General features: G+C 42.5%; 3 protein-coding genes and 1 long non-coding RNA gene across 23 annotated transcripts in view; 2 read left to right on the forward strand and 2 right to left on the reverse strand.

Annotated features, from left to right (window-relative positions):
- Positions 1–2,042, reverse strand: part of MYO19 (myosin XIX) — a 35,041-nt gene extending 32,999 nt beyond the window's left edge. For all 8 annotated transcript variants that reach the window (XM_036836382.1, XM_036836379.1, XM_036836381.1 and 5 more), the window contains exons 1-2: positions 1,913–2,042; positions 1,061–1,217 (exon numbers count right to left, since the gene is read on the reverse strand). The gene's annotated coding sequence lies outside the window, so the exon portion shown is untranslated. The remainder of the gene's footprint in view (positions 1–1,060; positions 1,218–1,912) is intronic.
- A 93-nt stretch (positions 2,043–2,135) lies between these two features.
- PIGW (phosphatidylinositol glycan anchor biosynthesis class W) lies at positions 2,136–5,299 on the forward strand. Of its 2 annotated transcripts, none has more exons than XM_036836388.1 (2): positions 2,136–2,233; positions 3,701–5,299. In XM_036836388.1, exon 2 carries the CDS (start codon positions 3,713–3,715, stop codon positions 5,222–5,224), a length of 1,512 nt encoding a protein of 503 aa, XP_036692283.1. In that variant the 5' UTR covers positions 2,136–2,233; positions 3,701–3,712; the 3' UTR covers positions 5,225–5,299. The 2 variants fall into 2 exon arrangements, with proteins under 2 accessions (XP_036692283.1, XP_036692282.1); XM_036836387.1 differs by lacking the exon at positions 2,136–2,233 and adding an exon at positions 2,240–2,708.
- Positions 5,300–5,804: 505 nt separating this feature from the next.
- LOC118886518 lies at positions 5,805–10,540 on the reverse strand. Its single transcript, XR_005017751.1, has 3 exons — positions 10,296–10,540; positions 9,857–10,055; positions 5,805–5,843 (listed from the first exon to the last, which is right to left on the reverse strand). It is a non-coding gene; the product is annotated as an uncharacterized LOC118886518 (long non-coding RNA).
- A 127-nt stretch (positions 10,541–10,667) lies between these two features.
- Positions 10,668–22,956, forward strand: part of GGNBP2 (gametogenetin binding protein 2) — a 30,908-nt gene continuing 18,619 nt past the window's right edge. For 7 of the 12 annotated variants that reach the window (XM_036836400.1, XM_036836403.1, XM_036836404.1 and 4 more), the window contains exons 1-5: positions 10,682–10,808; positions 11,354–11,540; positions 18,558–18,638; positions 20,204–20,457; positions 22,488–22,586. In XM_036836400.1, coding sequence (XP_036692295.1) covers positions 11,448–11,540; positions 18,558–18,638; positions 20,204–20,457; positions 22,488–22,586 — 527 coding nt within the window. In that variant the 5' untranslated portion in view covers positions 10,682–10,808; positions 11,354–11,447. Of the gene's footprint in view, positions 10,809–11,353; positions 11,541–18,557; positions 18,639–20,203; positions 20,458–22,487; positions 22,587–22,956 lie in introns of all 12 variants that reach the window. The other 5 variants (XM_036836412.1, XM_036836401.1, XM_036836406.1 and 2 more) reach the window with 5 other exon arrangements.

Genomic DNA, 22,956 nt, shown 5'->3' on the forward strand with positions numbered 1-22,956 from the left:
GAAACTTACAGGAGCCTCCAGAGGCGCCCTGGGCTCCTTCAGGGCCAGTTTTACTACGGGGTTTGAGGTGGGGCTGCAAATCTTCTGGGTCAGCATGCCATGCAGGATGAGGACACCGGAAGACAGAGATGCCTCGTGCCCTATCCTCTCCAGCACACAGAAATGTCCTATCTTAGTACAGCCAGTAGTCAGTGGGGCAGGGAGGCTGGAGTCAACTTTTGATGTTCCAGGAAAGCTGCTGTGTGGGACGGAAGCCACAGCTCAGTCCTTCACTAGTAAGCCATCACACCTTCCCCACCCACCTTCATTCCTCATCTTGTCTACCTCACGAGGAGTGGCTGTGAAGGGCAACCAGGTGAAAGCACCCTACAAAGTACAAATCTGAATATTCATTCAGAGGAGAAATATTGTTAGTACTAAGGATGGATGATCCATTTGGGAGCACTAATCAGGTGGAACAGTGCAGTGTCAACTTTAAGAAGGTGAAGATTTCAGAGGAGGGGAACCCGTTCGAGAGAGGGGTGTTGTGAAGCTGGGCTTAGGCCAATCTCTGAAAAACTGTAAGTGACTCACAGACTTGGAATTTCCCAGGCTTCACACCTCCCCAGCAAGGAAGGATGAGGATGGGAATGAGGGGTGTCAGCAATGAATTGACCTTGGTGGAGACTTTCTTGAGGCCCTGAATACATCTAGCCTTTGAAAGAACTCAGGGATAGGGGCTCCCATGGAAACTGGAAAAACGACAATTCAGGCAGAGGAGGGCATCAGGACTGTGGTGGACACATTCACCCTGGACACTGACGGTACCCCATCCAGGGCACAGCCATGCAGAGGGCTCCAGAGACTCAAGGCCAACAAAGTTCCCTCAACTAGAAGCTCATCTTGAGAGAGAGGATCAGAGGGGAACACAACAGGTTGTAGGGTTAGAATCCAAAGCCCACAACCCCTCAAAAGCAGTTCACCAGACCCCTCTAAGCCTTATTCCGTTTCCTCATTTGCAAAAAGGACTACTAATACCCAGACCTCACAATGCTGAGTTAAGGATCAAATGGGATAGTACCTCTGAGACCGCTTTGCAAATGTTGGTTATTACAATGCAGGGTCCACTTCTTGCCAGAATCAAGTCAGATTAGAGCGGTTTTCTCCAGCTCTCCCAGCTCTTGCTCCCTGTCGGCTTCGCGATTACCAGCCAAGAGTTTCTGGTAAGGGTGTGACCACTGTGGGCAGGAGGGAGACGGTAATGAATAGATGAAAACCCCTAGTCAGGTCAGGCGGCAACCTGAACATCAGCTCTCCCCCTCCCTCCTCCCCTCCAGCCTCTGGTTCTTTCTCGGCTCAGACGACAGTGGGAGGGCGGACGAGAAGAGCAGGGTAAGGGTCCTGGGAGCCCCGCCCCCAGGTTCCCGGCGGGAACGGGCACTCCTTGTCCCCGCGAGGTGCCCGCCGGGCCCAGGGCTGGGATACCGCTCCGGAAGCACCTGGCACGGGGACAGTATGTCCTTCCTGGGAAGGTGGACGTGACCCCGGCCAAGGGCGCGGCTGCCCCGACGCCTCCCCGGGCCGGCTGCCCCGACGCCTCCCCGGGCCAGCCGCCCCCTCCCAGGTCCCTAGGCAAGGAGAGGAGAGGAGAGGAGCAGGAGCGGGACCTTTCCCCCACCCCGGGCCGCCCCCTGCCGGCTCGGTGGTGAGTGACTATGAAAGGTCCTTGTTCTGGAAAAAGGCAAAGAGCTGGGCTACCTCCTCCTGGGATACGAGAGGGTCAAAAAGAAAAGAGCAAAGGGAGGGGAAACGGCGCTTTGGAAAGGGGAGGGAGAGACGCCCCCTTCTTCCCCAGCGCCGCGGGGGCCCACCGGACTCCCCGGTCCCTTCGGGCACGCAAAGGGCTTCGGGCCCGTCTTGGGGTGGCACTCACCGGTCCCACGGCCTGAGCCGCCGAGCGTGCGGCCCCCGCCGGCCAGACTGGAAAGGCAGACGGGCGGGCCGGGTGAGGCGGCGGGAAAAGCCCGGGGAGGAAGGGCGGAGGCGGGGGCAGGAGACAGCCGGAGAGGAGGGAAAGCTGGGAACGCCGGGTCGCAGCCGCGGGCTACAGTTGGGGCCAAGTGGCCGGGACCCGGCACGCTCCTCCCTCGGGGCGGGGCGCGCACTCGCGGCGCGGGGCGCACGTGGCCCGTCCGGGTCGCCGGCATCCGGAGTTGGGGGCTCGCTCCGGGACAAAATATTCTGAGAGCCTGGGGTAAGATGCGGGGGAGAAGGGAGGGAGGGCTTCAGGGCCTCCGGGCCCTCACGGGGCTATGGGTCTCTCCGTAGGGAGACCAGGCGCCCTGGCCACCCCCACCCCCCACTGACGAGGCCTCGCCGTGGGGTCTGAGGGCCAGTGGTGAGGTGCGGGAAGCGCCTTTCCCGCCCGACCTCCTCTGACCGACCTGCCCGAGGCCAAGGCCCGAGAGCACCTGGGCTAGGCAAGCCCTTGAAAGGAAGGACGCGCATGGGGAGCCTGCGGGGCGTGGGAAACGAGCACTCTCGTGGGCGGGGACGCGCGCGGGGGGCCGGCCCAGAAGCGCAGGCCGCCCGGCGTCGGCCGGAAGCGCTGTTCGGGAGGCGGAAGCGGCTGCCTCGCGCGTTTCCCGCCCTTGTGGGGGTACCCCGCGCCCCGGCTCTCTTACGGGACCCTCTACCTCTGGGCGCAGAGACCACCAGGAACACGTGAGGTAACGGCCGGCGCGGCCAGGGAGCGTGTCTGTCGGGAAAAGGGCTCTTTTATTTTTAAAGGCCAGCAGGTTCGGATCGATTTGTTCTCGGGAGGTAATGCTGCTGGGCCCAGATAGGCCATCACGTATGCATGCATTCTTTTATTCAATATGGTTCTTGTTTGGCCAACAAATGTGTTCTTCCCAGGTGCCACTTTTCAGACATGGATATGTGGCAGAGAGGTGTTTTATATCCCTTTAAAACAATTAACACTAGTGTGTACTTTACGGACCCCTACTCCTCCTCCACGATTAGCATCCATTCTACCTACCTACACCTTAACCTGTAAATGAGGTAAGGAGCAGCCTGGGGCTCAGGAGATCACTGGAGGATTCGTATTTTGTACTAGAAGCAGGAGGTTCAGAGAGGCTCAGGACAGAAACCAAGGCCCCCAACTCCAAAGTGTACTTAAATACCTTCTCTTTCCCTGTCCCTCTTCTCCTCCCATCTCAGATTTGACTCTAAATCATTAGTGAGGTGTATTCAATTTTCATTATATTATCTTCATGACCTTTACATGCTTTGTAGTAGGAATTTCTATCCTACCGTGAGTCCACTCTCAGGTTTTGTATCTCACATTCACTTTCTTTGTGAGTCTGCCTTATACTGGGAATAGCTAAAGCTTTTTAACCAGTTATTTCATACTATTAGTATGACATCCTTATCCTCATATATTAGTGTTAGGCTTCTTCCAGCAATCCTTGTAAGGGGAATCGCAAGTCCTGGGTTCTGCTCCGAAACTCAGGAATAAGAGTAAAATCAAGTCAGGTGCATATTTATGCAAATTACCAAGTCACGTACATATATATGCCAGTTCCACAGGAACGTTGCTTTCCACAAATGCATCTCCGTTCTCCTGCCAGGGATCGAACCCGTGCCCCCTGCAGTGGAAGCAGAGTCTTAACTACTGGACCGCCAGATTAGCCCCATCCCTTTGCTCTTGTTTTCACAGGAAGAAGAAAAAATGTCTCAGAAGCAGATGAAGGAAGCTTTTGTCAGTAACCACAATGGAACGAGCGTGCTGGAAATCACCGAGGGCTTGTGCTTGCCTGCACTCTGTATCCTGTGTAGAGGGTTCCTGATCATTCTCTCACAGCACTTACGTTCTTCTTCACATACCTGGAGAACTCGATTCTTCATTGACTTTGCTTTCCTAATAGTTCCCCTGGTGACCACTTTGACCATTTTCGCTTCATTTGTCCTCCTTGAGTATCTCATTGTAATTATCTTTGGGGCAGTGCTGCTCTATGAAACATACTGCAGGAGAACTTGCTATGCCAGAATGCCTGTCGGGAAAATCCTTGAAAAATTCTTGAAAATCAGTCTAGAATCAGAATACATTCCAGCCATCTCCTGTTTCCGTGTAATTAACAGTGCATTTACTGCTGTTGCCATTTTGGCTGTGGACTTCCCTCTTTTTCCCAGAAGATTTGCCAAAACCGAGCTCTATGGGACAGGAGCAATGGATTTTGGAGTAGGAGCCTTTATTTTTGGGACTGCAATGGTTTGTCCAGAGGTTAGGAGAAAATATACAAAAGGGTCCAGACTTTGTTATCTTACAAAGTCATTGTACTCTGTTTGGCCATTAGTCTTCCTAGGAATGGGACGATTAGTCATTATAAAATCCATAGGCTATCAGGAACATTTAACTGAGTATGGAGTTCACTGGAATTTTTTCTTTACCTTAATAGTTGTGAAATTGATAACATCACCGCTTTTGATTATTTTTCCCCTAAATAAATCCTGGATTGTGGCTATCAGCATTATTGTATTCTACCAGCTAGCCCTTGATTTTACCCCACTGAAAAGGTTAGTTTTGTATGGCAGTGATGGCACTGGCACAAGGGTTGGTTTATTCAATGCCAACCGAGAAGGAATAATCTCTACCTTGGGGTATGTGGCAATACACATGGCTGGTGTTCAAACAGGATCATACGTACTTAAAAAAAGATCACATATCAAAGACTGGATAAAAGTAGCATGTTATATTCTATTGACAGCTATTGGCTTCTTCATATCTCTTTACATAGTTCAGGTAAATGTAGAAGTAGCATCTCGAAGAATGGCCAATTTAGCCTTTTGTATTTGGATAGTTGCTTCTTGCCTGATCCTTCTTAGTAGTTTATTACTGGGTGATATAATTTTGAATTTTGCCAAATTTCTAATTAAAGGGGCAACAGTACCATGTTCTTGGAAACTTATCCAGTCACCTGCTGCAAATAGAAAGCATTCAGAATCTCTAGTCTCTGAAGCTGAAAGAAAGGAACCCACTCTTTGTTTAATCACAGCAATGAACAGAAACCAGTTAATTTTTTTCTTGCTGTCAAATGTAACAACTGGCCTAGTCAACCTGTGGGTAGATACATTACACAGCAGTACCTTGTGGGCCTTATTTGTACTCAATCTCTACATGTTTACCAACTGCTTAGTTATATATGTGCTGCACTTGCAAGATAAGACGGTAAAATTTTGGTGATCAGTACAGGTAGTATATATTTTGATCAATATTATTTTAATGAGAAAGAATAAATATAAAATGGGCTTTTGGCAACTCAGTGTTAAGTGTATTTTATTATAAAATTTTCATTCCTACTCTAACAGTAGTGATGCTTAATATTTTAAATGTATCTCAACACCATGTAAAACAAACCAATACAGAAGAAACAAAGCCTTTTGACTTGTTAGAATATTTATAAATTTCAGTATTTTAAAGAAATTGTTGTGTTTACAGTTGTGATACTGGGAGATTGGAGGGTGAGGAGGAGGATTTTTACTTTCCATCTTTTTTTTTTTTATAAATTTATTTATTTATTTTATTTTTGGCTGTGTTGGGTCTTCATTGCTGCGTGCGGGCTTTCTCTAGTTGCGGTGAGCGGGGGCTACTCTTCGTTGTGGTGTGCACGCTTCTCCTTGTGATGGCTTCCCTCGTTGCGGAGCACGGGCTCTAGGTGCACAGGCTTCAGTAGTTGTGGCTCACGGGCTCAGTAGTTGTGGCACGCAGGCTCTAGAGCGCAGGCTCAGTAGTTGTGGCGCACGGGCTTAGTTGCTCCACGGCATGTGGGATCTTCCCGGACCAGGGCTTGAACCCGTGTCCCCTGCATTGGCAGGCGAATTCTTAACCACTGCGCCACCAGGGAAGCCCCTACTTTCCATCTTATATCACCTATTATTCTGTATTTTTTATTGTATGTATTTTATAACATTTACATTGAAATATCTCAGTTGTGGAACTGTCAACACTACTGCTCAATTTTAGTCTTTTTAAGAAACCTCAGAGAAAAAAAAAATTAAAAAAAATAAAAAAAATTAAAAAAAAAAAGAAACCTCAGTATAAGAAAGCAAATGTTTAAAATCAAATACTTATAAAGTCAGAAAACAGTTAAATGCTCCATAGAATAGACTGAATTATTTGTTGTGGTTTACATACTTAATAATTATGGACAATAGTTTTGCCTTGAGACAAAACTGTTGTCTCAAGGCAAAGCTATTCATTTTTTTAGCCTACTCTCTCTCTGCTAGGGATGATAAGCAAAAATTTCTTGATATCTTGGAGCCTGCAATCTAATGGGGGAAACACATGAAACAACTGTTATAAACTGTGGTAAGTCATGAAGTATAGGTTGCCAAGAGTGTCAAATCAAGAATTGACTTTACAGTAGAGTCAAGAAATTTCTCCCCGCAGATGGTATTTTTTGAGCTAGAGCTGATGGTTGGGATGAGGAGTTAGTGTTTGTGTGTCTGCAGAGTAGAGGGGCATATGCTGGTAAGAGAGGGGGTAAACAGCAAATATGACTATTATACTAATTAGTTTACTCCAATTTGTTATATTGATGATGGCTAATTTGGTATTTATGTGGCATTTTATCCTTGCTAACTACAATCAGTTATATTTGGAGGTAATCTATTATTGAAAGAAGTTTCCCCCTAAGAAAATCAGTCTATTGAATAGTTATATAGCTATAAAAACAAAAGTTAAATTTTATTTTCAATTGAAAAGGAAGACTTGAGGGACTTCCCTGGAGGTCCGGTGGTTAAGCCTTCGACTTTCAATGCAGTGGGTGTGGGTTCAATCCCTGGTCGGGGAGTTAGGATCCCACATGCCTCAGGGCCAAAAGAACAAAAATGTAAAACAGAAGCAATAGTGTAACAAATTCAATAAAGACTGAAAAAAAAAAAAGACTTGAAATTTAACCAATAAGATTATAGTATGTAAATTAAGCATGCCTAGGAAAGGTGATTGGTTTTCCTGCTGTCACAGTGCTAATACCCTACAACTTACCTGTTCAAAGCATTCATAGGAGGCTGAGAGGCTCTAACCATATTGTCCTCTCATTAAAAAAATAGTAATTTAAAGTATTTGATGACTTAATGAGCATGTGTCTAATTGGTCTGCTGCTTCTTGTCCTAGGTCTTAAATATCTCTCAGTAAGTTTGTCTCCCAGTTATAGACATTGAATCATAACTAAGAACGAGATGTACTGTGTGTTTATTCCACCTCCAATTAGGAAAGTCAGGTAAGAGAAAGCTAATGAAATTGCATTAATAAAAACAGAGAAATTAATTTAAAAAAAGAGACCATTCTGACTTGATTTTAGTTTATAGAAGAGAAAGAGATCATTCAATAAAGGTTTATTGAGTTCCAGTGTGCCAGATATAGGTCCCGGGGGAAACAACGGAAAATAAGACCCAGCCCTCACGGAGCTTACATTTTAACTTGTGGATCTTATTCTTCCTTTAAAATTTTTTTAGTGGGGAAAATGTACCTCTGTTTTTGACAGATAGAACACAACTTCCCACTGTCAGGTCATGAAAAAGAAAACCCAATTCACAGATACTCAGATCTGGACAACTGTGGCAATTTAAATAACATCCTGCTGTTGATTTTGCTACCACATAAAACAATGTGGTTATTATAGTGAAAACAACAGTATGTATTCTAATGAATTTTCAGCTATCAATTTTGAGGACAGAGAAGGGAGGGGGAAAGAGAAGAAAGGAAGAATATAATCTAGGACCTTATCCTATGACCTTCAGAAAGTGACTCATTCCCATGCCTTTAATTTTACAGAGTTAGAAACTGGGGATGTCTACCACATATATATTAATAGCTTTGTGTTCAGAAGGTGACAATTTTATTTTTATTGAGCACCTTGTCCAATAGGTTGTATAAATTATACAAAAACATACTTTGCTCCCTAGGAATTTGTGTATAGTCTATGAAGATAGGAGTATAAGGAACAAATCAATATTCTGCATTTCTTTTAAACCCAGGTAGCTTGGAGACTAGTCATATCTCATTTATGTCTGAGTTTTGTGCTTGCCTTCTCACACATTGTGGACCTCCCAGAGAAGAAAAAGAATGGTATTTTGCTGATAATTTACCACATCTCCATCACACCAACTGTTCTTTATGAGGTACCAGCAAAATGTCTTGTGCTGTTGACTGCCCGCTCTTTCTTGGCCTTTAAAATTCTTTAGCCTTGCCCTTCACATTGCCAATATCGAAATTTAAAAAAGGCAACAACTGGCTTTTCTATGCAGTCATTTATTTTGTCAATTAAAGGTAGGCTCTCTGAGGCAGATACTTAGTCATGAAATATTTGCTGCAGCACTAAATATTATATTTGCTTAGTTGAAGATAGACCAATAGCGAAAAAGAGTGCCTGCTCGAAAATGAAGATGCATAGTTAAAATGTCTAAAAATTGTTTTACAGGGAAATAATTTCCTAATCATTTTCCCCTGAAATGGTTTTATCACATTTGTAGCGCCCAGGCTACCTCCTTGAGAAAGAGCAATTTATCAAGCAAAATTAGCTTTTTAGCCTTACAGTAAGTACTTACTAAATACCTATAGTATGTGAAACATTGTCCAAAGATACTAAGCAGTGTGCTCAGTGGATCTAAAAGACAAATCCAAATCAGGGAAAGTAATCTCAGATGGAAGGAGACTGTTGTGGTCTCCTCGTTTTGTTACTTTTTATATCTGGGTTTTAATGCCTTTTCTAACTTAGATTTAAACTCCCAGGGTGAATACTCTTTCTTTGCTAGTACCCAGTGTGTACTCAGTAATGAAAGTTATTAAAGTTAGCACCTATATATTGAACTCGTCATTTTATTTTATTTATTTATTTATTTTTTATTTTATTTTATTTTTGGCTGTGTTGGGTCTTCATTGCTGCGCACTGGCTTTCTCTAGTTGCGGTGAGCGGGGGCTACTCTTTGTTACAGTGCGCAGGCCTCTCATTGTGGTGGCTTCTCTTATTGTGGAGCACGGGCTCTAGGGTGCGCGGGCTTCAGTAGTTGTGGCACGCGGGCTCAGTAGTTGTGGCTCGCGGGCTTTAGAGCGCAGTCTCAGTAGTTGTGGCGCACGGGCTTAGTTGCTCCGCGGCATGTGGGATCTTCCTGGACCAGGGCTCGAACCCGTGTCCCCTGTGTTGGCAGGCGGATTCGTAACCATTGCGCCACCAGGGAAGGCCAAACTTGTCATTTTCAATGTCCTTTACCAACCGGGTCATCCAAAGGAAGTTTAAAAGGTATAAAGTAGGCACATTAACTGACATAGTCTTTATAGGAGCACCTACATATCTTAAAAGCCACAATATTCTTTTTTTCCTTAGGAGCGTTTTACATAAAACACAAGATTCTCTAAAAATGTGCAGATTTTGGCTATGTAGTCTAACTTGTCAGAATCTACATGCACATCCTATATGCCTATTGAATTTAAGCTAAGGACCATACACTGTTCTGCTCTCCTAACATGGCCAAAGACATAAATACTTACTGGATAATTACACCTTTGGGACTGAACAATGGTTCTTCCAGTTTATTATGTCACCTAACCTAACAGTGACCACACAATGTCATAAGTCAACGTGGCTATGGGGTTGCACGCACTATGGGGTTTTTTGTTGCGAATCTCTACGGTTTCATGTGGTGTCCAAAATACTTTTTAAAGATCAGTATCACAGCTCTAGCCTATTCTACCAGGATTAGTTAGTTGTAAGAGCAGCAAATGTATTGATCCTTAAAATCATGAAGACTTTCATAGGCACAATACTTTCCAACAACTATATTGGCCTCCAAAGCCTTCAGGGTAGGAACCGAGTACATGATGGCACGCAGTGTCTTGACAGCAGCTCTGCTTCTCACGAGAGGGTCAGAGGGAAGGGCCTTTGGCCAGCACCAGCACTTTGCCCAAGGGAATCGGTGTCCTTTCTGAGCCTCTTATTAATATTAACCCAGTCCAAGAAGTTTCTCTGCCCAGGACGCATACACAAGCCACTCTCCACATAGTCTTCTATTTGTCTCTAGTGTAACAACGACAACAAAAAGCTGTCAGCACTTAAATATTTTCTGTCCCCTCGGCGGGATCGCGACTTGAGTCTGGGAAGCAGTAATGCGGAAGGCTCCTGGTAGATCAGGGGGTCAGGGAAAGCGGCGTCAAAGACCCAGAGTTTGTCCCTTAGCCCCCAGATGCACGTCTCCCCTCCCTCACTCCCACCTTTTGCTCTCACTGATTTGGAAAGCCTCAGCTCCTCCCCACTTACCCAAGTCCTCACTTGGCCCCGACCCTCGGATCGGCCCTGAGTCACCTCGGCTCCGCTCCCTTCGGCCCTCGGGACAGCGGTTTCCAGCCCCGCGCAGCGGAAGACTGAGTTTAGGCCTACTCATCCCTCCTAGCAGCCCTATTTCGTATTTGTCTGAGTAGCTAGGCTCAGTGGAGGGTGCCGGTCACGCGTTGGAGACAGCCGGGGGAGCACCCCACCTCCCCACCCCCTCCGCTAGGTCTTCGAAAAAGGCGACACAGGACCGTGGGTCTGGAGTCTCGCGAGAGGAGACGGGGCCCCCGCCCGGCGCTCTCGGCCCCTCCCTGCCCCACCCTCCCCACGTCCCCCGCCTTCCCTCCCCCACTCCCCGTGGCGCCAGCGGCTGACTGAACCTGGAGAGGAAACGGCATTCAGAGCCGCGCTCCCGCCCAGGCCGGCCCTGACGCGGGCCTTGTCAGGCGGTAACGGGGAGCCGAGGTGGGGGTCAGGGAGGCGACCACGAAAACGGTGCAGGTCAGAACCGAGAGACCTCCTCCGAGAAGGGCTAGGAAAGGGTCTGAGCCTCCCACCTCAGACTCCGCAGAGCTGAGGCGGGGTCGACCCCTCCCAGGGGCGGGGTCGCGCTGGGCAACTGCAGCCCAGGGGACTCACTGGGCGGGGCGCGCCCTTAAAGGGGGAGAAGGGGTCAGCTGGGGGCTGAGGGCACCCGGGCAGCGGGCAGCGGGCTGCGGGCAGTGGAGCGGAGGCCGGGAGTGGGGTTCTAGAGCCGGGACTCCGCTGACGGGCTAGGGAAGCCCCGGGGCCGGCGGGTCCCCTTCGCCTCTCCTTTGGACCCTGACTGGAGGCCGGCGGGGTGGGGGTGGGGGGTGGGGAGGGAGAGCGGCGCGAGGGGGCGGGTCCCGGCGCTGCTCGGCGCTGATTGGCTGAGCGTGTGTGGAATCGGGTGATGGGAAACGCAGCTCAGATCTCCCGTCCCCTCCTGCTCCTCTCCCTCCCCCCCGTGGCGAATGTGCTGCGCGGCGGTGGGTGCTTACGCTCGCGGGGTTTGGCTGTTGCAGGCAGGAGCTGGGAGGAGGCTGCAGCGGCAGGAGCGGCGGCGGCGGCAGCGGCTGGGAGGAGGTGGTGACGGTGGCAACGGCAGCGTCGGGGACGATGGCGCGACTGGTGGCAGTGTGCAGGGACGGGGAGGAGGAGTTCCCCTTCGAGAGGAGGCAGATTCCCCTCTACATAGACGACACCCTCACGGTGAGCGGGCCGGGCCGGGCCAGGCTCGCCGCTCCCCTGGCAGCTGTTTCCCCTCCTCCCCCTCCCCCAGGCCGAGCGCTGCGCACTGGAGAAAGAGTGTGTTGCAACTCCTAGGCGAGGCCTCTCCGGCAGGCCCCGCAAACTCGCCTTTGCAGTGGGTCGCTCGCTAACCTTTGCGGGGCCCCAGGCTAGCGCTCCGTACGCACTTTGAGCCCCTCTCCCCAGCTCTTCCTTCTTTTTTCAACCCTCCAGCTTCACCCTTTCCCTTTAGCAGGCGGTGCTTTTGCCAAAGCACGCGCGTCGGAGACGGGTTGAAGGATCTTGGGCGTCAAGGGCCTATCCCTTACAGAAACCACCTACCCTCGGGGAGGCTTAATTATCTGGAAATGTCGCAGCTGCACTGCTACCTGTCTGTTTTCTGTCTTAATACTACAGCTCTTCATAAGCATAATTACTGAGGGCAGAGTGACATGCTCTTGCACAGTAAAGATTCCACTAAAATGATCTGATTTCGATATAGTCTCAGTACGCCCGTACATTAAAACTCTTCGAAATGATTGTATTGCTAGGCCATGACTCTTCAAAATGGGCTTTCTTGTCATTAGTTATTCTTTACAGGTAGCCTTTTCTAAGGAAGCAAAGTGATTGAATGTGTAAGAGCATTATAAAAAGCTGATTGCTCATCTTGAATGTCAAAACCCAGTTCTGAGTAGTTTTCCTTTTTAGCGTGGTACAGCATTACAGACCCTCTGCCCTGTGTTGCTGTAGTATTTCCTTTAAAAGGAAATGGTAGAAATTTGAATTGAATCTGAACAGGAAATGAGTGCAATTGCTTGCCACAATTTCTTAAGAAATGAAATGAACCTTTTCTGAATATCTTGAAATCTGCGTTTTGATGATGCTGAAGCTTTGGATTATACATTTGCCTGCTTTGATAAGGTGTTAAGTGTCTTCATCGTAACACTTTTGGCTTTTTTCCTTTTCAAAGGCAGTTGATCTGTTTTGTTCCTGAATTTCTTTTTTGCAAATATCTACTGAACTTTTTTCAAATTTTGTATAAAATGCAAGTCATTGTAGAGATGCCAGTCTATGCCTTTCTGTTTGCCAGTCTCAGTTAAGACTTGATTGAGCTGCAGCACCTTTAAAAGGATTAGAAGAGCTATTGAATGACTTAATTTGTTAGAACTTTTTAAGTGAAAGCATCTATAATTATCCAAGTGCATTTTTTTTTCGTGGAAAAAGGTAGAATGATTTGGGCTGATATAAGGTAAATAGAATTTGTGTTGATGAAGTAGAAAGTGTACTTGTATGCCTTGGTCATGATTTCTGCACTTTTTGCATTAAAAGTATAATGGACTTGTATTTTAATTAGTTTTTTAAAAAACTAACACTGATCAAATTAAATGATGCATTTCTCAGTTTGAAAACTAATATGAGTTCATGTGTTGATATTTTCTTTCTTCTCTCTCCCTCCAACACAGACACTTTTCTAGAGCACGTAGTTTGGTATCAACCTTTTATGTTTATTGTCCCAGAAAGCCTTTGAAGTTAAAAAAAAAAAGAGTTCTGTGTGTTTGGACATAAGATTACTATTGAGTGTATACTATCAAAACGGGAAATCAAACATAAGTTTGAGTATTTACAAAAATTTAAAAGACACTGATTCTCCTTATGCTCACATAATCACCTTTAATGTGAATGTAGCATTGATACATCCATCATCTAGTGCTTTAAAATAGTCAACTTTGGGGGTTTTATACTGTATTCTCTGTACAATGATGAATTTCCAAAATTTTCCATAGAAAAAGAGGTAACCTGCCCTGTGATTTTTTATTGTACTTATTTCTCTAGAGAAGTTGGGATTGGACTACCTGGTGGTTGAGTTTTGTTTTTATTGTATTGTGGACTTGTGACCCAGGCAAATAAAATTTAGGCTTACTCAACTATCTTAAAACACCATTTTATTTAGGAAAAGGTGCAGTTTTTCTTTACTGTGGAAGGGTTTTTATCACTAGGGAATGAGTGGGACTATTTATTGCGTTGTTATGGAACTTATGCATGGTCATTGAATGCTGGTTAGTGAAAAATCTTGTCAAGAATGCATCATATTTAGGGAAACAAGTTTCAGAACCATTCTACCAAACACTACTTAAAGGAATAATGTAGAGCAAACACCTGTTGGGGAAGAGGGAGGGGAGAAGCCTGCAGCAGAGGGTTATGCACGGGTCCATTGTTAGTTTGATGGCATTGTCATCCTGAAGTTAACTTTTGGTTTGGTCTTTGTTCCTAGGGTCCGTAGGTAATACACTGAGGAAACATTGTGTGATCATTATTTCAAGTAGTCTTAGAATCTTGTTAGCTTCTAGATGTTAAGTCTAGTTGTAATGTTTACAGTCAGTTACAAATATTTATCGTTTTAGTAACAGAAGCTGAAACCTCTAGCCTTAGGTAAACTGGGCGATTTTAAGTTGGATTTGTAAAGTGAAATTAACAAGCTTGTATGTGAGGAAGTAGCCTCCTCTTTTATGTGGTATGTTGTAGCCACATTTAAAAGACTCATATGGCAGTTTAGTGGGTTTGAATACTTGAGTACAGTGCTGGTGTAGGTGTATTTCAGGAAATCTCAAATAAGTAAACTGGTGGAATATTCAGGAAAGTGTTATGCTATGTAGCCAAAATGCTTTTCAGTGTTATTAGAATTATAGAATAGCAGATGGACAGAATACAGATTTTATTTTAAAGACATCTTTGAAGAATTAAGATTTTTAAAGTATTTTTAAAGGAATTAATAGTCAAAATATATACTCCTTATAAAATAATCTTGAAAAATAATTGCAAAACAAATAAAACAAATTATCCTTAACACTACTTCCCAGAGATAGCTAAGAATATAGCAGCATTTGGTGTAGTTCCCATCATAGACACACACAGATGCAGAGTTGAGATGTATCGTTTTCTGTAACACTTTATAACTTGCTTTTTTCTCACTAAATGTAATATTGAGAACATTTTCTGTTGTCATTCTTAAACAGCTTTAGTGGCCATGTAATACTTTGTTGTGTGACATTCCATAATGTAATCATTCTCCCTTTGTTGGACATAGAGGTGGTTCTAGTTTTTACTATGAATAATACTCTAAGAATATAAATAATGCATAAATCTTTGCATTAACAATTTTTTTTCAGGGTTTTGGAGGAAAATTACTGTATCAAAGGATAAAAACCTTTCATAAAATTCTTGATGCATACCGTCAGATTGCTACAATATTTCTGGAACATAGTTTACCCTTCTAATTCAAACCAATGTAAAAGGGACTAGAAACTCTGATAAGGGTTTTTGATTGAGACTTAAAAAAGATTTAAAAATGTAGCATATCCTCTTGGGGATTAGGTATTTAGCATCAGTTAGAAGTTTAGTATTTATTGTTTGCTTTCAACTCTTGATTAAATATTTAACTAATTTACCAAAGGTGATAGATGTTGCAGGTGGCTGTGAGGATAAGGAAGTAAAAAAGTAAAACTAAAGGGACAATGATTTTTAATAAATGCAAGCTTAGTATTGTTGGGTTAGAGCTTGTGAGAATGTGCTAAGAACAGATTATTTGTGGTCAGGTGAAACCAGGACAGATACTTAAGAGTGAAAGTGGGTAATGGATTCAATAAACTTTATAAAGCAGTAATTGCAGGACAATGACTTGTTCTATCTTTGGCTAGCTAGGGATAGGCAACTTCATCATGAAGCCAAACACTAATGATTCCTCTGTGAGACCACACCTGAAATACTTTACATGACTGTTCCTTTAGGTAACCTGGAATCTGAAGACTAAGTCAAGGAAGTGGTTTTAAAGAATGGGGAAAAATAGTGCTGCTATCCTCTATCTTCTTCTTTTTCTTTTTTCCCTTTTTCTTATTGTGGTGTCATCATTGAAGAGCATATAGTGATTGGCCAGTAAACAGCAAGGTAAAAAGCCATTGTCCTAAGTGAAAGGCAAGGACAGTAATTACTTAGTGTGAGTGCAAAGTTTCTAACCCGGTGGTATTGAGTATGTACAAGAGAAAATTTAGTATTATCCAAGCCAGGGAAACCCAGAAAAGATGCAGTAATAGACCTGATCTTGACATTTATCTGTACTAGTTAGGTGAAAATGAAATGGTTGGAAATGAGGGTTTTTTGGTTTTTTTAAGTTTTAACCCTGTTTAGAGACTTTTTAAAAAGGATTCCTAAAGTAGGTATTAATCCATTAAATTTTATATACATATATATTTTAAAGGTCAGCTGGTAGGTCTCAATATGTTAGGTGTATTCTTTGACCTCTGCTTTAATTTTTTTTTTCTATAAATTTATTTATTTATTTATTTTTGGCTGTGTTGGGTCTTCGTTGCTGAGCGCAGGCTTTCTCTAGTTGCGGTGAGCGGGGGCTACTCTTCGTTGTGGTGCGCAGGCTTCTCATTGAGGTGGCTTCTCTTTGTTGCGGAACACGGGCTCTAGGTGCGCAGGCTTCAGTAGTTGTGGCAAGTGGGCTCAGTAGTTGTGGCTCGCGGGCTCTAGAGCTCAGGCTCAGTAGTTGTGGCGCACTGGCTTAGTTGCTCCGTGGCATGTGGGATCTTCCTGGACCAGGGCTCGAACCCGTGTCCCTTGCATTGGCAGGCAGATTCTTAACCACTGCGCCAACAGGGAAGCCCCTGCTTTAATTATTAAAACAATAAAATATAGTTGATCAGAATAAAAATAATTCACTTACACAGAGTCAATTTAGGACTTCACCTATGAACTGGACTGGAGAGACCTTGATTTGGTAAATTGAGTAGCTTTGATCTTAAAGTAGTATAGGTAATTGTCTCAGTTTTTTTTTATGGTGGCAATTAATATGTGGTGAAATGGTGTATATTTATATCAAGCAAGTGGAAATCCAAATCAAGGTATTAGTTGCTTAAATGGTAGATGTGGAGTGCCTTGCAGTGTTCTGTTGAGCTGTGTGGCTTTAAAAGTTTATCCTATACCTTTTTTATGACTTGACAGTTAATTTCTTTGTGTTTTAAACCATGTGGTGATTCCAGAAAACATAATGTGAGTTAATTGCACTATTCTTTTTTCAGTCTTCATGGGCCAGGATTTCTAATACCAGGATTATTAAGATGACTAGATGACCAGTTTTACTTTGTACTGTTGGCAAAGTTAATATATGACAGTGTTTAGAACAATGGCTAGTATGCATAAAGCTACATTAAATGTCTTTATTATTACCACCACCACTCTTTGGAGATAAGACAACTCTGAGAGGGAAAACTGGAGAGGAGTTGATTAACCTGAAAACTGGATAATTGATCCTAAAATTGTGAGATAAGGACATGTAGTCTGTATGTATGGAAGAAGAAACTTCCAGAATAGTAAAAGCTATTGAAATGGAAGCATGTCTCTGAACATGGTATAATGAATATAGAATTGTAAACAAGGAACAGTAGCTCTTTCCCTGGTAATAAGTGGTATATGTGTATTATAATACACTTGGGAAAGATAGGAACATGTAAAGAAAAAAGTCATCTGTCTTTTCACTGCCTAGAGATAGCCACATCTAATATATTATGTATTTTCTTTTTCTGTAAGAAAATATACACATAAAAATTTGAATCATATTGTACATGCAGTTTTTGAGTCTGTGAAATACACTGAAGTCCTCTCGATTCTTGAATCGGTGTTTGCATCATTGACCATCCTTAATATCCACTTGTCTTTCTAGTTCACATATCCAGTAGTCCCTTCTTAATAAATCAAGAAAAGGTCTTATAATCTGTTGCTTACATTTGCCTTAGTTGTTTAGTCCTCAGTTTACTGCTAGAACAAGCATGTTTTTAGGCTCTAATTTCTAATGTGGAGGGGAAACAATGGTCACTTGATTAAAGAAGCAGGTCTTTGTGGTGCTGGTTGGTGAAGGGAGGAATCTTTTTAAGATCACATTCAGGTGGGTGGGGTTTTTTAGTTTTTTGTTTTTGCCTCAAATGGTCTCTTTATCCTGACTTCACTCTTTGGGTGTGTAGGAGTTTGTGGCCCTTGTCATCTGGAAATAGAAGTTTGTTCTAGCACAGTATGTTTGATACGTTTAACAATGTTTTAGTTAAGATACAAATGTGTTACTTTATTTCATTGATTTGAAGACATACTTTTTTTTCACATTTAACATCTCTGAAATTGGTATGCTTCTTTCGTTTGGTGACATCTTCCAGTTATAATGGCTCTTTCCTAGTGGTACATAACTAAGGTACTTCGGTGGTGTCACAAATCAGTGAAATGTGCTGATTACTAATTCCCATTATCTGACATCCTGAGACATCCATAAGCTTTATGTATCCCTCTTCCTCTGGTAGTGAATTTTGATAACTGAATAAATATCTCTGTATTTTTTTCTGTTCATGATTAGAGCAAACATTTACTATGTGCTGGGTATTATTCTGAGTGTGTGTGTGTGTGTGTGTGTGTGTGTGTGTGTGTATAGTGAAGTCATTATATATATAGTCATTTACATGGTAAGATTTATTATATTCTGTAGTTGAATAACTGAAAATATCAGGATATTTAATGTAAGATATCAGGTTATTTCACTTATTAAGTGCTATTATTAGCCACTGCAACAAACACTTTAAAATATAATTTAATCCTCACAACCCATTTGATGAGAGATATGAAAAATTATTATTTAATCTCATTTTACAAATGAGGAAGCTGAAAATCAGACAGGTTAAATAACTTACCCAGAATTATGACATAAATTGTAAGTGATAGAGCTGGGATTTGAATTCAAGTCTGCCTGACTTCAGTGCCCTTGCTTCTAATGACTATACCATTTCTAGCTTTAGGAACTGTAACTTGGATTTTTTTTTTTTTTTTAACTTTTTGATGGAGGTGGGAGGGAGCAAATCGGGCTTTAGGGGGTCTCTTTCTATCCTAGGAGACTATAAAATAGTCTGTATCATGTACTCAAAGAGGATAAAATAATTGATTTTTATTCTTTTGCATATTAAGATGGTGATGGAATTTCCTGACAATGTGTTAAATCTCGATGGGCATCAAAATAATGGTGCACAACTAAAGCAGTTCATTCAGGTAATAGTTTTAAAAATTAATGTTTTAAATGGTGTGTGTGTATGTGTGTGCACATGTGTGTGTATGTATGTATGTGTGTTTTAAAGAGTCATTTAAAATTTTACCTGTAAGTATTAATTTTGTTTTACCTAGGACTCTTTAGGTTTTAAGATTGCAGTGAGGTCACTTTCTTTTACTATTGCTCCAGGTATATTTACATACCTGTGATGTGAAAGATTTGGTGGTGGTGTGTTATCATTTTACATGTCTGTAAGGCTTTAATTTCACCAGTTTAAATTTAGTTTAAATTTAATTTCCCTGTTTTTAGAAGGTAGGGCAGACAACTTTTCATTGAGAACTTCGTTTTTTTCTGTAGTAATTGTTTTGTTCAGTAAAAAAAATTAATCTTGTATAGTGAATTTTCTGATTTTTATTTAATTGTTTTTTAATTTAATTTTTTACTGAAGTATAGTTGATTTACAATGTTGTGCTAATTTCTGCTGTACAGCACAGTGACTCAGTTATACACATATATATGTTCTTTATATTCTTTTGCATTATGGTTTATCCCAGGAGATTGGATATAGTTCCCTGTGCTATACAGTAGGACCTTGTTGTTTATCCATTCTAAATGTAGTAGTTTGCATCTACTAACCCAAAACTCCCAGTCTTTTTTAATTCTTAAACACTGTGTTACTTTGTAAATACACTATGTATGATCAAGATAAAGGAAGATAAATGGTTACTTTATTTCAAAATTCTATTTCAACTTTTGGAGAAAACTTTGAATTAAAGGTTAATAGTAAATGTGAGAATATCCTTTTTGGGAGTTATCTTTCTCATCTGTTTTTTTTTGGTAAACTGGAGGTATTACTTGTAGTGTGACTATAACTCCATCTAGGTAGAAGTTATTTATGAGTTTTGCCCATTTCTCTACAGCTGTGGTTCTCAGTCATTTCTCTTCCTTGTCATAACCAACAGATAACATTCATATGCACCAGCATTTTAGTTACTCACTGCAGGCTCCTACATAGGTAAGATAGGCCTTGTTCTCTCCCACTAATCCATGACACACCTGCCCATACCTCCAGGTTGAGAATTGCTGCTCTACATGATCACTATCCTAACTTGACTTGTGTAGCTAAACGTAGTGTGTTGCTAAAGGTTGAGAAAAAGACATGGTAAAGCTGCTTTGTGTCTTTATTCTTTTCTCTCTTCTTTCTTTCCTTTCTAAAATGTTTTATTTTAAGTGAGAGTACTAAGCTTAATGCACATTTGACAGGCACTAAATTTCCACATGCAGGGCTTCTTTTTGCTATGCTGGGTCACATACTGCATAGCCCTGGCATCCTAAGTGGAGTTTTTTATACCCTAGATTCTAGAACAGGGGGATTTGTGGAGCAAACTCAGTACAGCACGGACAAGGCCGACTGCCTTGCCTTACTGACTCAGTTGCAGATAGAGATGGCGAGCCCTGCCCAGGCTGTACTCACTGCACAAGGGTAGGAACCAGAAAGAGTGGTGAAAGAGTCATTTCATGTCTTTCTTACGAACTCTTCTTTATTTTTCTTTCCCTCTTCTCTCAGCGACATAGTATGCTTAAGCAGCAAGATCTAAGTATTGCCATGGTGGTGACATCACGTGAAGTCTTGAGCGCACTTTCTCAGCTTGTCCCATGTGTTGGTTGTCGTCGAAGTGTGGAGCGCCTCTTTTCCCAGCTTGTAGAGTCTGGAAATCCTGCCCTTGAACCCCTGACAGTGGGGTCCAAGGGAGTCCTATCTGTAACCCGAAGCTGCATGACTGATGCAAAGAAGCTTTATACATTATTTTATGTACATGGGTAAGTATAATCAATTAGGAAACAATGAGTTTGTTAAATATTTAAACTTGGTGACAGTGGTAGCTTTTTTTCTAAATTTGGTTGGGGCAAAGCTTGAGTCCAGATTCAACACTTTTATTGAGTAACTTCTATGTGCCAGTGACTGTAAAGTTTCTTTTCTCATGTGGGGAGAGGCAGGCAGTAAACAAATACATAATTTGTCAAGGATGTTAAGTTACAAAGACAAACCGGTAAGGGAGATAGACAGTGAGTGGGTAGAATTCTTATGGAGAGTGGTCAGGGAAGGCCTCTCTGATAAAATGACATTGAATATAGACTTGAATGAAGTGAGTGAGTGAACCATGTAGATATCTGGGGGAAGGCAAAGAAGGAGCAGCAAGTGTAAAGGTTCAGAGGTTGGAGTTTTCCTGGAATGTTTGAAGAACAACAAGGGAGCCATTGCGGCTGGAGCCAGATGAATGAAGGGAATGGTAATAAAAGATGAGGTCACAGGAGTACTAAAAGGCCTAATTATGGAGTGCCATCTTGAGGTCTTTTTTTTTTTTTAACTCTGAGATGGGAAGATTTGGGAAGGTTTTGAGCAGAGGAATACATGGTCTCCCTTGAAGTTTTGCTTACTGTCACCTCTGTGTTGAGAATAAGTAGAAGGGTCATGGAAGGGTGGAGAAACAGGCTTGTTTAATAGTCCATGCAAGAAATAATAGTGACCAGTATAGTGGCCACGGAGATAATGAGAAATGGTTGGATCCTGGTTATATTTTGAGGAATGAGCCAACAGGATTTTTGGGTAGATGGGATGTGGAGGAGGGCATCAAGGATGATTCCCAGATTTGGGGTCTGAAGAGCAGGACAGGTGGTTTCCATTGACGGAGGTGGGTAGGACTGGAGGAGGGAGGAGCAGTTTTGCAGAACTCACTTTTGGATGTGTTCATTTGGGATAGCAGCTGGGCGTCCAGGTAGAGTTCAGAGAGTTGTGGCCTAGAGATATAAATTTGTGTCATCAACATATATACAGTATTTATATGTATATTTAAACCCATGAGATGAGATGTGATCACCAAAGGGTAAGTGTAAATAGGAAAAGAGAAGAGGTCTGAAGGCCAAACCTACTTAGAGGTGGTGGTAAAGACTTTGGATTTTTACTCTGCCTGAGAAAAGAAGCCTTGGAGGGTTTTTGAATAGAGAAATAACATAATGTGATTTTTGTTTTGAAAAGATGACTAGCTGCTAAGTGAAACTTAGTGTGTAAAGGCAAACTGTAGAAGCAAAGAGACCATTTGGGAGGCCAGCTGTTGCAGTGGACTAAGCTAGAGAGGCGAGTTGGACAAGGGTGGTAATGGTGGAGGTGATGAGAAGTGATTTGATTCTGAATATATTTAAAAGTTAGAGTTGACAAGCTTTGCTGATTGGATGGATGCAGGGTTTGGATAGTTAGCCTTATGTATTTCTATATTTGCATAAAATTTCTGTTGAAGGCTCCTCATCAAGGATAGTGTATGTTTATTTTATTTTATCTTTTATTGTTTCCTTTTTTTTTTTTTTGGCCGCTCTACGTGGCTTGTGGGATTTTATAATAGTTCCCCGACCAGGGATTGAACCCGGGCTCTCAGCAGTGAGAGCACGGAGTCCTTACCACTGGACCGCCAGGGAATTCCCAAGGATAGTGTATGTTTAGATATCTAATGTTTGGACAATGGAGTATGGCTGAGAGTCAGGTAGTAATCAGTCGTAAAATATTTGAGTACCAGGCACACTGCTAGATACAATGCAGATGCAGGGATGAATGAGACAGATGTAGTCTAGGGGCAAGAGTATGTTGAATAGGGCAGGTCTTCGACGTTTCGATAGGCTGGGAATGGAAAGGGAATATAAATGTACCGACTCTTGGGTTAGAGTTTGATGAGAAATTTTCAAAGTAAGCGATGTGTCTAATACTTTAAATATACTTCTCACTAAAAGGCATAGAGATTTTGAAAATTCTAAAGAAAAGTTAATATTAATCAGACCTTTAATGGTTTATTTTTAATTAGGTCCAAACTAAATGACATGATAGATGCTATTCCAAAAAGTAAAAAGAACAAGAGATGTCAGTTGCACTCCTTAGATACGCACAAACCAAAACCTTTGGGGTAAGTAGAATTGATTATCAGGATACTTTGTCAGTGTTAAGATTATAAATGTTGATCACATTTGGTAAAAAGAAAAGAAACCCTGCTAGTTTTATTTCATTAATTGTTTACACTGTAACGCAAAAACCATATAATTGGTCAAAATAAATATGTCTCCTGGTTCTGTAGGCCTTTTTGCATTGGGACTATATAGGTTTGATTTTTTTTTTTAAGTTTTTTTTTTCCTTGTATTAAATATGTTTCAGAGAAAGGAGGTTGAGATCTTTGTGGAAATTTATGTAGCCAATATTAAATTTTTCAAAGTAGTGGTATCGTTTTTTTAATCTATGTAATAGTCATAATGTATAAATTATTTTTCTTGTCTTTCTTG

The sequence above is a fragment of the Balaenoptera musculus genome, chromosome 20 (assembly GCF_009873245.2).
Source record: "Balaenoptera musculus isolate JJ_BM4_2016_0621 chromosome 20, mBalMus1.pri.v3, whole genome shotgun sequence".
Classification (NCBI taxonomy): domain Eukaryota; kingdom Metazoa; phylum Chordata; class Mammalia; order Artiodactyla; family Balaenopteridae; genus Balaenoptera; species Balaenoptera musculus.